The sequence below is a fragment of the Myotis daubentonii genome, chromosome 6, assembly GCF_963259705.1.
Source record: "Myotis daubentonii chromosome 6, mMyoDau2.1, whole genome shotgun sequence".
NCBI classification, from domain to species: Eukaryota; Metazoa; Chordata; class Mammalia; order Chiroptera; family Vespertilionidae; genus Myotis; species Myotis daubentonii.
In genome coordinates, this window is record NC_081845.1 from 20,065,457 (window position 1) to 20,081,814 (window position 16,358).

General features: G+C 41.4%; 1 protein-coding gene and 1 long non-coding RNA gene across 2 annotated transcripts in view; one reads left to right on the plus strand and one right to left on the minus strand.

The window, feature by feature from the left end:
• Positions 1–9,343, minus strand: part of ARHGAP18 (Rho GTPase activating protein 18) — a 169,122-nt gene extending 159,779 nt beyond the window's left edge. Inside the window, exon 1 of the mRNA XM_059700296.1 lies at positions 9,285–9,343. Within this exon, the coding sequence (XP_059556279.1) occupies positions 9,285–9,328 (44 nt within the window). The 5' untranslated portion in view covers positions 9,329–9,343. The remainder of the gene's footprint in view (positions 1–9,284) is intronic.
• A 293-nt stretch (positions 9,344–9,636) lies between these two features.
• On the plus strand, positions 9,637–15,087 carry LOC132236435 (uncharacterized). Its single transcript, XR_009453310.1, has 3 exons — positions 9,637–9,911; positions 13,990–14,036; positions 14,209–15,087. It is a non-coding gene; the product is annotated as an uncharacterized LOC132236435 (long non-coding RNA).
• Positions 15,088–16,358: the final 1,271 nt, after the last annotated feature.

The window sequence follows — 16,358 nt, forward strand, 5'->3', positions numbered from 1 at the left end:
AGTAGGGGACATGCAGGAGACAGTCAATCAATATTTTGCTCTCACATTGATGTCTCTCTCTCTCTCCCTCTCATCAATTTTAAAAATCGTTCAAAAGATTCCTTAGGCGTTTCTGGGACATTGTTCTCAATTAATGGTTCTCAGATGTGGTCCCTGCACCAGCAGCATCAGCAACATCTGGGTACTTGCTTGGAAATGCAACTTCCAGCTCAGCACCCAGACCTGCTGCATTGGAACCTCACTGGGAGAGGTTTAACAAGCCCTCCAGGTCATTCTGATTCGCGCTCGTTTGAGAACAGATATTTAATCAAAAAATGAGCTAGGTCAAAATCATCATCATGTAACTACTAAAATAAAGCAACCAGACCTTTCACCAGATTTGATTTATAGTTTCCATATTCAACACACAGATCAAAATAAATCTAAGAAATGTATTTCTTTATAAAAGGACCTAACGGCTGCTACTGTGGAAATGTTCCCACAAGTGATCACTTTTGCCACTTTGACCTCCTTCCTGGGTTAGAGCAGAGGTCGGCAAATGTTTGCTGTAAAGGCCCAGATGTCAGTGTCTCCAGCCCTGCAGCTCATATGGTCTCTGTCACAACCACTCAACCCTGTCATTCACAATATGTAAATGAATGGGTGTGTCTGTATTCCAATAAAACTTCGTTTACAAAAACAGGTGTCAGGCCAGATTTGGCAGAAGGACTATAGTTTGCTGAGCCCTGAGTTTAAGTAATGATGGCAGACTAGTTGGGGGGGCGGGGGGAGATGAAACATACCATCTCTCAGCCATAAATAAACACTCTCCCATGAGCACAGATTTATTCAATATGGAAGTTTCTTCCAGGTGAAGAAGAACAGACTACAAGGAAAAGGAGAAAAAGAGACCGTGTTGTGTCTCATTTACTCACTCATCACCTTTTCACATAGTAAATATTAAATAGATTCATACTATGTGCCTGGAACCAAATATCAAAGCCCTACCCCCATAAACCCAAGTCCAACAACAAGAACAGAATATAATTAGAAATAGACAGTGTGCTGTGGTACTCCCAGACAATGGAGTATTATTCAGCAATAAATAGAATGCGCTAACATGTCATGAAAAGAAAATGGGAAAACAAAACACATATTACAAAATGAGTGGAGCCGAACTGAAAACACCATACAATTACAACTATCTGACATTCTGGAAAACGGTGATAAATAAGAGGTAAGTGGTTGCTAGTGGTTAGGGGAGAGGGAAGGATGAATCAGAAAAGCACAGAGCATTTTTAAAGGAGCGAAAACACTATGTATGAGACTATAATGGAGGATACATGCATAATAAATACATTTGTCCAAACCCATAGAATGTACAATACCAAGGGTGAACCTTAATGTAAACTATGGACTCTGGGTGATTATGATGTGTCAATACAGGTTCATCAGTTGCAACACATGTACCACTCTGGTGGGAGATGTTGATAATAGGGAGGCTAGGCATGTGTGAGGGCAGGGGGTACATGAGAAATGTCCTTTCAACTTTGCTGTAAACCTAAAAGTGCTTAAAAAAATAAAGTCCATTTTTAAAAAAAACACCAACAACAATGTTATCTATGCAGGGAATGAGAAAAGAGCTCTAATAGGATTATTACTATTAGTTGAGGGAGCTTAGAATGTAAAAATAATGCCGGTGAGACATCTGATATCATATTGTTGTTCCAATTGTGATAGTTCTGTTCCAATAAGTCACACTCTCTGGCCCATTAATTCAAGAATCTCAGCTCATGGTTTCAGGATTAAGTGAAAGAATTGCTTAAGTGAGCCCACTCATCCCTATATCTTCCCGAACTAATGAATATCTGGTACATAGAAGGCATACAATCAATATTGGGTAATAACACGAATGAATAAATTACCACTGAGTGGCTACTGAAAAAAAAAAGAAAAAGAAAGAAAGAAAGAAAAGAAACGATGCTTTAATAATGATATAATTACTCCAGGAATGTAAAAGGGAAGATTGATGAGCCCCGAGAAAGCTAATGTTAGGTCTGGCTCTCCAGGAATGAATAAAATTCTGTAACTTGGGGAAGGAGAAGAAAGGTATTCTGGGTAGAGAAAACAGTAGGTGCAGAAGTAGAAAGCTTAAAATTAACACACAGAAAAAAAACAAAGATCAACACGGCTAGACCACGGAGTAAACTGGTGAAAGAGGAAGGAGATAGACTTAGAAAACGAAGGCAAATTGTCGCTTGAATGTCTCAGAAGTTCAGAGATTGTCTGGAGAGCATTGAAGGAGAATGCTTAACAACCCAGTTAAAGATGGAAGGACTTTATTGAACCAAGATAGTGTTCAGTAGAATGGATGAGAGGAAAAATTGGGGAAACTTTTCTGAACCTGCATAGATATTCTTTCCTATTAGGTGAAAGATCCTAAGAAGATTCTCCCCTTTCTCAGTCAGGAGACTTTAGAAAGGTAAGATTCTTACCTGAGTCAAGAAATACAACAGGAAAAGCAACCAAAGCAAAAATAAATCCTATTCTGTTGTAGATATGTTGAATTTCAGATGTTTGGAAAAACATCACGTGTAGTCTCAAATGTGTATTTAATAGAGGAACCTATATGAACCCATTCTGAAAGCTTGAAAACACAAAGCAAACAAACCACTAATATTTTTAAACAATAAACAAGATATGACACACTTGTAAAATGCATTGCATTTTTAAACCAGAATAAGAGGTGAAAAGGGCACATTCTTGGAAAGCCAGAGGAGACTATTGCAAGATTACTCCCTTTCATGTTTCAGGAAAGGGAAGTCCAGTTCTTTTCTTACTGGTAAGTACTTCTGGAAGGTAAAAGAACCATGACAAAATCAAAAAGAAAAAAAAAAAATCAATGTTTGGTCCTCCCAGCCCCAAAGATTTCCTCGGTCCACTATAGGCCAGGGCAGGCCTCCCAAGTTCAGCCTCTTACCAGGCTAACTCTAGTGACAAGATTCCAAAAATGGTGTGGAAGTTCTAGTAAGCAAGTCTTTGCAAAAGCAGGGATAGAGAATAATACAATTTACATATACAGCCCTGGCTGGTTTGGCTCAGTGCATCAGCCTGCAGGTCCCGGGTTCAATTCCGGTCAAGGGCACCCATTTTGGTTGCAGGCTCATCGATTTCTGGCCTTGGCTGGGACACATGCAGGAGGCAACCAATCGATGTGTCTCTCTCACATCAATATTTCTCTCTCTTCCACTCTCTCTAAAAAAATTAAAAATAAATATAAATAAATAAAATCAGTGGAAAAATACCCTCCAGTGAGGATTAACAACAAAAAAAAATTTACATATATAGTCAGAAGGTCAAATTCAGCCTTCTTAATCCCACGGAATGTAATGGTAGCAATTTGAGATATGGGAGGTGATAGTTACTAAAAACAGAGTAAGCCATAGGTCACTGGCCCCAAGGGTATGGTGTACAGTAACACAGTTAATGAATAAATGACTCTATGGCACATAAACTTATTTTTTCATCCAGACTTATGGCAAGCTGTTTTCTAGTTTAAGCCAAAAGAGATGTTTTATCTGAATATCCAGAATAAACCATTTTCCTAAAATAATATGTTGGCTTCAAAAAGAGTTCACAGGATACCAAAAATATCATATGTAAAATTAAGTGGTAAGATTATAAAATATGTCATTTATTTGGGGCCAAGTCCCAGTATTTTCCGAGTTTTCTATAGGACAGATACCAAAATTACATTTGGGTGGTAGGGTTATGATTTAGTATCTTTGGGGACATTCTGTGTATTTTCCAGGTTTTCTACCACAAAAATACATTACTTCCTCAATTGAAAATAAAATATAATTTAACAAACAAAGGAAGTTTACATGCGCTGATTTCCATCTCTACTGCTACCTCCTTAATTCAAGTTACCAATATCTTCTCTCTGTCTGCTGCTATAGCTTCTTCCCTGGTCTCCCTATTTCCCCCCTTAGCCCTACAGTGAATTCTCCATTTATCAACCAGAATGCTGCTTGAAGCTTTAAAGTCCTCCAGTGGGTTCAATGCACTTAAAAAATTCAGTCTCTGGGAGACTCATTGACCTGGCCCTGGCCTATCCATCTAACTCTTAAGTTCTCCTCCTCCCCACACTGGTCCCTAATCTTCCTCTCTCCACCATCACGCTTTTCCCTAACCCTCCCCCAACCCCCAATGCCTTTCTCTGTTTTTGCTACACTACATCTGTCTCTAGAATAAACCAAGCAACTAGGAACATGTACACAGACTTCAATTCCATTCTCATCACAGATCAAACATATCTTCAGAGAGGGCTTCCCTGCATACCTCACAGAAAGTCACACTCTCTATTATTCACAGCACTTATAGCCATCCTGATATTATCTTACTGTCTCTTTCCCCATGTGAACCACCACCACACTGTAATTAATATAAGCTCCTTCAGACCAGGAACTTTATCCATCCTGTTCAAAAATCTATCTTTATTTATTTACTAGAGGCCCAGTGCACAAAATTCGTGCGGGGGGGGGGGGGCGTCCCTCAGCCTGGCCTGCAACGACGCCAGTGTCCCTGGCCCCAGCCTCCGGCCCAAGGCCCCTCCCCTCCTTCTGTACAGCTGGGGTGCAGACGCTGGGCTCATGTTGCCCGGGCGATGCCACCAGCATCCCACTCCAGCCACTATGGGTGCCGCCATCTTTGTCACAGAGTGATGGTTAATTTACATATCAATCTTTTATTAGCTAGTATTGTCATTTATTTTAGAAAGAGGGGGAGGGGGGAGGGAGGGAGGGAGGGAGGGAGGGAGGGAGGGAGGGAGGGAGAGAGAGAGAGAGAGAGAGAGAGACATCAATGTGAGAGAAAAACATCGATTGACTGGCTCTGCATGCACCCTCACTGGGACTTGAATTAGACACTTTCTGGTGTATGGGATGACACTCCAACCAACTGAGCCACACAGGCCAGAGCCAAGCAGCTATAGTTAAATATCACAACAGAGCTCATCATATAGATGCTCAATAAACATCTGGTAAGGAAGGCGAGGTAGCTATCAACTGGAAAGATTTTACCTGAACATTGCTTTCAAGTTTATTTTATAACTAGAGGCCCGTTGCATGAAGATTTGTTGGGGTCCAACCCCAGCGGGTCCAGGGGTTCCCAAAGGTGTGGACGGAGTTGGCGAAGAAGGAATGACACAGAGACAGCGTTCAGTTGATCAGCAGCCTAGCCAGGTTCTCTAGCCAGGATCTCCAGCCAGGTTCTGTGTTTTATTGTCTTGTTACATCTGTATTTATACCAGTTGATTTTAATCCTGTCAATTTCTATTCCAAAGGTTAGGGCGCTTCTTATCTCCATTCCAGGGAGTAAAGATTATGTAGCTTAAGTGTGATTGTTCATAGTTAAAGTGATTAACTACCCGCCTGGCACTTAGTTAAGGGGTTTTATTTCCTCCCTAACTTCAGGGAAAAATCCTCACCTGGGGAAACCTTTCTCTGGGAGGTGGTCCTGTTTAAAACACATAGTGTTAAGAGGGGAAGCAAACATATGCCATATATGCCAGGTCCCTTGAAACATAAGCTCTGCAGATGTTTCTTCCCTGCAGCAACTGTGTCAAGCAGCAAGGGTGGACCGGCTTCCGGCAAAGATTCGCACAATAGGCCTTCCTTCCCCTGGCTGACGGCATCGGTTTTCCTCCGGCACCCAGGATCCAGGCCTTTGGTCCAGCCGCAGCGGAGAAGCCAAGCCTCTTCAGTCTTCAGTCATCTTCAGTCTTCACTCCACACCTGCATATGCAAATTAACCTTCTATCTTTATTGGGTTAATTTGCATACTCATCCTGATTGGCTGGTGGGTGTAGTGGAATGATGACCAATTTACATCTTTCTCTTTTATTAGTCTCGATGTGCTTGAGGCAGTTATTAAGATTGTGCACTTTCTTTGTCAGCAGGACACAACATTACCATTGCCAGTTTGTGTGATATACTGAAGTAGACACAGGAAATGGGGATTTAGTTAGGGGTATCCTTTGCATGCTTCTATGGGGACTTCTTAGAACTGAAGGTCTCTAAGAGATTCATCAGGTGAACTCTGCAATGACTTAAGAGTGATGCAACCAAGACATTCAAATACAATAACACAAGAAACTTAAAGATGCAGGAGGAAGAAGTGGAAAATAGACAGTGATTTGTTCCAAGAAATGCAGATATTCAGATTCCAACTGGATTTGCCCCCTTGAAGAGAGGTCATCATGACCTACCTTTATCCCTCCCATTCCACAGAAAACAGCGTCACAGAGAAACAATACCAGCCTTATCTTCATTATCCTCAAGTCTTCGTATGTATCTGTGTTCCCAAGATAACTTCCTAGCACTGGCCATCTGAATGTGGCTGGCTGGCTAAACGCTTCTGTGCCCTTGAAGAAGACAGAATCCCTGGAATTTCGTAGATGAATAGACCAACCCTGGAACTAGTCTGATGTTTCTGGCTCCTTGCCGAGACTCCAGTTAAAATTTGCGTATTTCTAGTTCTAGTTGAGGTACAGTTATCCTTTCCCCAGGTTGCTAAAACCAAAGCTAGAAGTCACCCTAAGTAATGGAACATTCATTTACTAAATCAAAAGCAATCAGTGTCAAGAACTTACACTTCCTTGCTATAGAAAGATAGTTGGTTTGTTTCTTTTACACTGCTACAAAAAAATCTGAAGTGAGGGTAGCTGAGAAAGTTCTGTATTTTGTTAATATTAAAACATTTCTGACCATGTGGCTCCTCTCTTGGAAATACTTAGGCTATATCTTGGTCTAGGTTTTGAGAATGAACAAACCTGACCGAACCCTAAATACTAGTTAAGTCTATCTCAAAGATAGTGGTAGAAATAAAAAAAAATCAGACATAAGTTCTTCCTTAATGAAGGAAAAGGCAGGAAAAAAAACAAACATAATAGGACTTAAGATCTGGTACTCTTTGATTGTTAAAGGAAAAATAAAATCCACTATATTTCAAGCATTTGCTTCACAGACAAAACCACGTTAAAGGGATTAGTGAAATTCCACTTGGTCTCCTATCTGATACGGAAGAGACATCAATGGTGGGTAGTGAGATTGGTGGGCAGTGAGACTGGGGCCGGTTAGGGACAGACACAGAGGGTGGCACGGCCCCGCCACCATTCTCACCTCTTAAAAAGGGAAACGTAATGACTTGCACTGAAATAGTTTTACTTTTATCGCATGTCATACCTGGATGCGAGGGGAGGGGATGTGAAGAAGAACTGTCCACCCACTCCTCAATATCCCGATGCAGGAATAACTTTTCCCCCTGTCTTCTTCTTCCACCTGATTGCTAAGGCACTGTTCTAGGTGATTGCTGATGGCAGTTCCTAGCAGAAGGACAAAATTTAAGTCTAACAGAACAGGAATGATCACCATTGATGAGGTGGCAGGAAGCACCTCCCAGAAACCATTCCACAGGGTGAGACCACCAAGAACAAGTAGAGAGAAGTTTTGGAAGTCAGTTTTTCTCAATAAAATTGTGGGTCATTGGGAGGTTCTGAAAAGGATGCTTCTTATGTTAATTGTACTGAAAGACACCTGGGTTGGGATTGGCTGACCTCCAGCCAGTAGGAACACTTAAAGGTCAGAAGCCAGACTATTAACATCCCAGGACCCGGGCAGCTTTTGTCTTGCCACAGGACAGCTGAGAGCTCAGAACTTGGGGTGCTGCATATGCATAAAATTGAGGTATTTACATCAGAAAAGGGAGAAAGGAATGGATTTCTCCTAGTCCCCAGGCTAGTAAGGAGACTTTAAAGAACTTGGTCCCTACTATAGAAGAAAGCCGATTGGACTGAATCCCTACAGAATAAACTAAAAATAGAAGGTTTTACCTCCACACAAGCTAGATCCATTACCCTTTCTTACTAGAAGCTGTTCACTTGGTCATAGCTAAATGGGCCCACAAGAGAATGGATCACAAACACTAAATTATGTTTAAAAGAATGCTTTAAACATGATAATCTGTCCAGAAATTCCAACTTTTCCCCTCCTGTCAAATATTTACCACTGAACATCAAGTATTTTCTTGTCTCCCCCCCTCCATAACCTCCCCTCCCCCTTATCACTGCCTGATTGATAATCCTGTTGTTTTCGTTTGGTAACCAAAGTTCTTTACTGTTTTAGAGAAATAACACACGGCTACAGTTTTAAATGCATTGTTACTAATACGTTTATGTTTAGATTAAGCAGGAAATAAATCAAATATCAGATTAAAAACAAAACATTTTCCTGCTCCATTTGATTACAATTGCTAAATGTTAGGCAATACTTGTAGACCTACTATTGCTTATTAATTTGGGATTGACTTGGAAAAGTGATCCTTTCAAAACTTCCAGCCAAAGTAATAGTAATGAAAACTGTAGCTTTTATTTCATGACATTCTGGATAGTTTTTTCTTGGTAGTGCAGAGTTAAATCCATTTACTGGCAAGCTCTTGGTTTATGTTCCCACAGCCTCCTCTCTCTCTCTCTCTCTCTCTCTCTCTCTCTCTCTCTTTTACCTGAAGAGCCTCTGAAGATGTTGACTCCACAGTTGCCATCAAAAATGTTAATTTGCAACCACAAAGTGACATTTTGAATATTTCTTTACTTTTGAACTGATGCCTCTGGGGAAAAAAAACCATCCTGCTCAACACCTGAAGAATACAAGGGGTGCTAATTTTTTACTTTTCTTTAAATTTGTGGGCTCCTATTTATTTCAAGAGGAAACCCTGAACACTTGTGTTTTTTTTTTTTTATAAGTAACCGGATAATTGTAGCATGATTATTTCCTTTCTAGTCAGCTTAAGTTCAATGCTGATCAAAGTTGATGCAGAATTTTAATGTTTTCAATTTTTCTCTGTTGGCTGTAATTAAAATCATACTCATCTTGAAAAGGCTACCAATTATGATTTCCATTTGCCTGTATGTCATGAGTACCTTTCCCCAGATTATGACAAGAATCTTTTTGTTTGTTTGTTTGCTAAGTACTTTTAACTTCATCTTGCAAATAGAGACCTACATTTTACCAAGCCGAGTCCAGAAACAGGGTCAAGAATAACAGGGGTAAGAAGTTAACACTAATGATTATTGTCAACCTCAACCTGGAAGGATTTTTAAAATCATACAAAAAGTCCCTTTTCTCAGGCTTCGTTAAAAACAAACTTGTGAGAACAAGGCTAACAGCGAACAGACCTTTCTCATCTGTGGCTTCCAGAGCTCAGACATGCACCGAAAAGAGGAGAGCGTGCAAAGGTGCCCTCCTTACCTGAGGTGGAAGCAGTGCACCAGCTTCGTGACCACTGTCACCATCCTTCCCAGGGCAAGAGCCGGGAGCGCCAGGGTGACAAGAAGCAAAGGAAGAAACGGTGATCTGAGCCGCTGCAACAATCTTCCCAGGGCACTTTCTTCCGAGTCACACCTCCTCTCTCTGGCTCAGAAGTTGCATTCACTCGCGCGTCACGGTGAACCACAAGCCTGTCATTTCTGCTCGACCATCCAGCAGCTGCTGGAAGCGCTGGGCACCGTGGGCTGCGTCCGGCGCTCAGCAGGCAAAGTGGCTGGCGGGGGGGAGGGGGAGGGGGTGGGGGGAGGGGGTGGGGTGGGGGCGGGCTCCCGGGAAGCCCGCTGCGGCGGCTGCAGCTGAGGACGGATGCTGGAGCCGCAGCCGATTGGGCAGAGATCGGCTTTCCAGGAACTGGGTCTTCAGCTGCGGCTGGAGCGATGCTTCCCCACGCCTAGCGGATGCCAAAGCTTGCTGTGAGCTCAGAGAGCGGCCGGCTACTGAGCATGCTCGGTTCCCGGCTCCTCCAGGGCCTTTCAGCGGGACGTGACCTCTCTAGCTGAGCTGAGAAAAGGAGAATGAGAAGTGCGCAGAGTGTGAGCTGTAGTGGAGGTACTTTTTGAATAAGATCACCTCGTCCCCATCTACCCCTGGGGGGAGGGGACAGGGGGTCGAGGGGGAAAGAGGAAGAAGAAGAAGAAATAAAGAAAAAGAAAGTAAAATATATAGAAAGGAAAGGACACATGGCACTGCACTTGGCAAATATTTTGATGGGTACGTTTATAGGGATGTTTGGAAGCTAATAGTAGTGCTTAGTCCTTAACTCTCTCCCTGCACAACTCCCCTAAGTTGCCTCTGGGGTCAAGTATGTGGTGTAGACAGTGAAAGGCTTTTAATCCTAACAAATCACTGTCGCTCAAGAAATTGGTATGGAATTGCCTATAATTGAAAGTCTAGGGGCGATGGGTCATGAATTAATTGATCTCTGCACACGTGAAATCTGCCTCTAGACAATGGCTTTCTTAAGTCTTGTATAAAGTAATTGTGCAATTTTTGAAAATTAAATGTTCACAATCTATATTATAACATACATTTTGAAACGTAAATCTTTCAGTGGAAGCGGAGAATGTTGCTTATTCCTAATTGTGAACCCACAGCCTTTCTCTGGGCCTGGTGAATGGCAAGTGCTCCATAGACGCTTGTGTGAGTGAAGTGTGGGTCTGTCAGATCATCTGTAGTCACTCCCAGGGCGGCTGGAGCTCTTGAATTTGATATGGGCCTAAGTCCTGACTCTTGAGCTTCTCAGCTTTGCACTTGGGACTGGCCAAGTATTTGGAAATAGAAATACACTAAAATTTCGTCATGTAAGTATTCAATGCATAAGCAAAATTGGCTTTTAAATATGATTTTTATGTTTGTGTTGTTGCAGTGTATGTGTCTCCTTTTAATATATATAATATATAAAATTATATATTATATATATATATTTTAAGGAAGGGAGAGGGAGAGAGAGATAGAAACTTCAGTGATGAGAGAGAATCATTGATCGGCTGCCTCCTGCACACCCGCTACTGGGGATGGAGCCTGCAACCCGGGCATGTGCCCTGACCGGAATGGAACTGTGACCTCCTTGTTCAAAGATCAGCGCTCAATCCCTGAGCCACTCCAGCGGGTTCCCCCTTTCTTCTCTCTTCTTTCCAGCCCTCTAAGATGTGTTTTGCCAAGTGGAGCCAAGTCCAGAGCATGTTCTCTCTGCTACTATTGAAGCCGGGGACATGGACTTCATGGTTTGCAGATGACAAAATTATTTCATTTTGAAAATGTCTAGCCAGTCATTTCTGCCACGTCTGTGCAAGGTGAATCCACATGGCTGAAATGAACCGATAGCCTGAAAGAAGGGCCCGTGAGAGTCTATACAGAAAACATGGGCGAGCTGGGAGTCAGGTGTTTCTGGAATCCTTACCAGGTGCCACCTGGCCCATTAATCCAACCTGTTAGGCCAGAAACGCTCTTTCTCTCCCTCTTCTCCCCCTCCCTCCATCCTCTGACTACCTTGCACTCTCCCTTTAAGACTCAGGTGCTGCCTGAGTGCCTTCAGAGTCCAGCCGCCTTCCTGGCTCTCTCCACTGTGCTGTCTCCAGTGCACAGTTTTATCATTTTTCAGATTGTCTTGAGCTAAATCATGCCCCACCTATTGCCAGCCAGGAATTCCTTAAGGTTAGAGACAATGCTGGCTGTTGGCATGTATATCATTTTATCCCTCTGCACAATGACTGGCTTCCCTGTGTTTTCAGATTGGATTGAGGCACCAGAGGGAGTCCTTCTATTGTGATGGCCAGCGAGAAAACAGGAGTTAATCTAGGGACATTTCCAAAAGAAAGTGATTCCAGAAGGAAAATTAACTTTTTCAATGTAACCAAATCCAAGGTTTCATAACCTGAAAGGAAGATGCAGATCTGCTCGTGCCGGTTTGATACATACAGATGACTAGGGTGGAGCTGCTGATGCTCTTGAATCCCTGCTTCTCTGTCCTGAATAGAAATAGAAGCAGAAGTGGAGGCAGGTCTGCCCTTGTCATGGGCCCTTTGGGCCACTCATTGTATTTTATAGCAGAGGTTTCTTACACCATCTTCCTCATTCAGCTCCTGCTTTTTTTTTTTTCTGTTCATTTTAGTATTGCAGTGAATCTGGTTCTCAAAGGTTACCCATCATCAAAGCCAAGATTTTTCTCAATTTGATGACAAAATTACAGCTATCTTTTCTTTGGCACCTTATTCACTGTCGGGCACAGCTAAATTCTTTTTTTTTTTTTTTAAATCACATGTAATCACCACAAGAAGTATCTTTTATAGCATCCATCACAATTTTACATTTTGAATTTACAGTATATGATAACATGTTTGCAGATGTCAAAAGAAAACCAGCTCACAAACAATAATAGGTAATGAATAGGGACACAAAATATTATCTCTGATGATGAAACCAAGGCTTTGCGAGCCCAAGATAATATAGCCAATAGGTGGAGTCAGCAGTGAAGTCCATGCTGCAAAGTGAATCAGTGCTTAACCAATCTAGATTATACCTCATTCCTCAGGTGTACCTGCCCCAAGGAAATATGGCTGGTGAAAGCTGGAGGTGGCGGCCAATTACAAGTCAGCCTCATGCCAAAGCCTGGCCTCCCACTGCTTCACCGCTTCACCGTCCCCTCCTCCTCTATAGAAGTCTTTCCTCTTTCGAATTCCCTGACATGGCGCCTTTCTGATTCCTTTCTTATGTGCATGTTTTTTTAGTTAAGGTTCATAGCCTTCCATTTATTCATTCTGTTGTCACTGCTTTGGTTACCAATTCTTGTGGTTGTTGCAGTAGCTGTTCAACTAGCCACCTATTTTAATCTCTTACTCTTCAATTCTTTCTTCATCCTGTCCCTAAAATTCTCTTTATAAATTTCCTTTACCATTACAATAAACATTACTGGTTGCCTTGGCAGAGTTCTCTCAACAAGTTCTCTCTCCTAACAAGTCCTCCATTATGATTATTTCTCCACTTACCCCCCAAATAGCCCAACTGCCCGAGGAGAAGTTGTCTGGTCTGATTAGTTTAATGGTAATGTCACACCCCTTTCATTCATTGGTTAAGGAAAGGGTATGTGACCCAATTTTAACTCACAAAGAGGACAGGCATGTTGGCAACAGGCTTCAGGAAGGTTCTTTTCTTGTAAGAAAAGATTGAAAATCTATTAATGTCTCATTTTTAAACAAGTAAGCATGCAGCCCCTACTGCTACTGGAAACATCTTTTCAGCTTGAAAAGATCAGCTTTCAAAGAAGCCAGCTTTTTTGTGTGTGTGATCAATTTTTAATTAGCATTTTCCTTTATTAAAAATATAAGAAGAGAGAAAAGAAAATAGTTTTGCATTAAATATTAATATAACTTTTAACTCCTGGCTATGACTACATCATAAATATCAGCCAAACTCCTTACAGCACCAAATAGAAAGCATTTCTTCCAAACAAGTTCATCTAATTAGGAAGATGTTTTTCAAATGAAATGGAATTATCTTGTTTACTCTGCTGTATTTGCATGTCTTCCATAAAGAGGTGTTTGGCAGTAAATCTAGCTGTTGTTCAATGAGCATACCAAAATACTTCTTCAGAGTCTCAAGTTCCGCAAAGAGCGGAAACATCCACACCAAGTTTGCCTCTGAAAAGATATTATTACCGCTTTTTTTTGTTGTTGATCTAGAGACAAAGAATTGGAAAAAATGGAATTTTATCAAAAGCAAGTTATGAATTCACTTCCACAGAATCTTATCCTATAGATTTAATAAACTATAAAAAATAATGGGTTAGGGAAGGCCGGGGGTGAGGGGGTAAGAGATAAATCAAAGGACTTGTATGCATGCATATGAGCAAAACCAATGGACACAGACAGTAGCGGGGGTGAGGGATTGTGCTTGGGGAAGAGGGAGGCGGAGGAGAGGTCAATGGGGGGAAAAAAGAGACTCATATAATACTTTAAACAATAAAGAATAAACAAATTAATGGGTTAGGAAAAAGAAACTACCTACATGCCTCAAAGTATTTTGGAATAAAGAAATTGATCATTATTTACCTACTGGCAATCTTGGTGAGCTCTCCTTGGGTAGAAATTCAAATGAAAGATTTAAACATTATAAACTGTGTTTGTCACAGGAAGCTGTCATTCAAAACTCAAAACAAGCCGGCCCCACATCTGATTGGTAAGTGTTATTAACTACTGTCCATTCAACACCTTAGTTTGGTTGGGTTTCATTACCAAGTTAAATTTTGGGGTGTTCACACCTTATAGAGAGTCTATTTTAACTCTGTTGGTAAAAAAAAAAAAAAAAAAAGGAAAATATTTTAACAGTTGAATTGTTTTGTGTTTAACAGCTTTTGAGCTTGTGCCTGAAGGTCAAGTGCATTCCAGGTGATACCAAGGGATTTGCCTAGTGGTTCAGAACCAGTCTCTGCAGTCAAGCTGCTCAGATTTAAATCCTGAGTTAGGCCACCATTCATAACTAAGTGACTTGAAACACATTACCTTCATTCTCTGGGCCTTAATGATAAAATGGAACAATAATAGTACCTATCTCAGTTGTGGAGAGCAGTATATGAGTAAACGCACAGTTTAGAACAGTTCCTGACACATAGGAAGTAGTCAGAAATTTAAGTTCTAGTTACTAGTATCAAGTCAGAGACTTGTTAAGCCAACATGAAACTGATGAACAATGAGAAGGACACGGTTTGGCAATTTGGCTGGGGCCATTCACACTGCAGGGATGGGGAAAGAACATATCATTGATGTGTTATGAAGAGCGGAGATGGGAAACCTAGGTCCTCATAAAATATCATTAAATTGATCTACCTACCCAAATGCCTACCTCTTGGCATGTGAGCCAATAAAATCTGTTTAAAGTCAGTTTAAATTGGATTTTCCTTGTAGTCAAAAACCTGCTGTCTGAGATAAGTTTTTTCTTTTCACTTTCCTATTCGGAAGTCTAAAATGATTAAGATTTAACTAAATTTCGTAGGACAACCTTTGAGAACTTTCCCTATTCCCCCCTTGTTTTTGTGCCTTTGTCTTCATTATATTCTGTTATGCACTTTACATTCTGGCCATGACGGGCCACTTGCTCTAACCATGTCATTGGCTATCCCACTGTCCAGCCTGTCTTTGTCCTTTACTTCTCCTACCAAAAGCCAACTCTTCCTTCAAGGTCCAGATTAAAAGATACTTTCTCTGAAATGGGTTTCCAGAATGAATGTTTCTATCTATATTTTTATACACATTGCTTGTCTGTGTGTAAGTTTGAGTCCTCCAAGAAACAGTCAAGATGGGATTAAATGTACAACAACTTCATTAGAGGAAATATCTTTACAAAAAAAAATGGGGAGAGAGCCAAAGGAGGCTGCATGAGCCATCAGGCTATGCCACTAAACTCCCCCCTGGAGAGCCAGCTAAAATGTGTGAAGGAGAGAAAAGGAAGGAAGGAAACTGGATGCAGTGGAGTTGTTTTGGTGTTTTTGTTTTGTTGTTTTGGGTTTTTTTCCTAACCCTTTTGTAAAAAGTTACTAATACAGAAGATGGAGGCAGTTCATTCCAGAATTCAGTTTAGTAACATGGCAGCCCTCCACTTGGATCCTACAGTGGGACACAGAGACGAGCCCAATGCCTGCCCTTCAGGAGTTTATAACCCAGGAAGGAAGAGACCATGTATATCACAAATAGAATTTAGGGCAAGGCAATGAGTGCTCTATAAGGAGCATGGGGCAGTGAAGTTGAGCACTGACTGACTGATTAATAACCCATTTCTCACAAACTTAATCCCCAAGGTCAATGGATTATTGAAGTTTTGGGTTAAATTTATAATTCAATCATTTATTAACTAGGGAAATAATTTTCTCTGGCGTGATACGCTCTGCACTATTTCTTCAACATTTATTTTTAGGGGATAAGAGAATGGGTCTTTCAGGTGTATTATTTAGATAAAAAGAAGTTAATAGTGATTCCCCAAGGGAGAAAAGACAATTACAAAAATCTGTGATTATTTAAGGTATACTATGCATTATTGGGCAAAGAAGAAACACTTGTAAATATAGGTATTTTAGCATATAATGAAAACACATATCGTGTTCTATGTATCACTGTTAATTTAGGGCCAATCAATTTATTTATGGTTAAGATTAAAAAAAAAAAGTGCTTATAAGTCAGGGTCCATCAAGGAGACAGAACCCCCACAGTCATGAACCCACCCTTGAAGGCGAGCCAGTGAATTTGCTGACACGAAGCTAGCCGGAGTGACCGCAGGACACATGGAGAAGCTGCTGCTCGGGAATGGGAAGACGCCACTAAACTCACCTAGAGAGCCAGCTAAGATGACCTGCAAACTGCCTGGGGAGGCACAGCTACACCTACCACTAGAAAGCCTACTGGGGCACTTTTGAATCTCATCGCAAAGACTTCTACAGGGGTGGGGTGCCGCTGAAAACCACTGAAGGTGAGTGAGTTCCACTGGAGGTCCTGCATGCTGGCCCAGCAT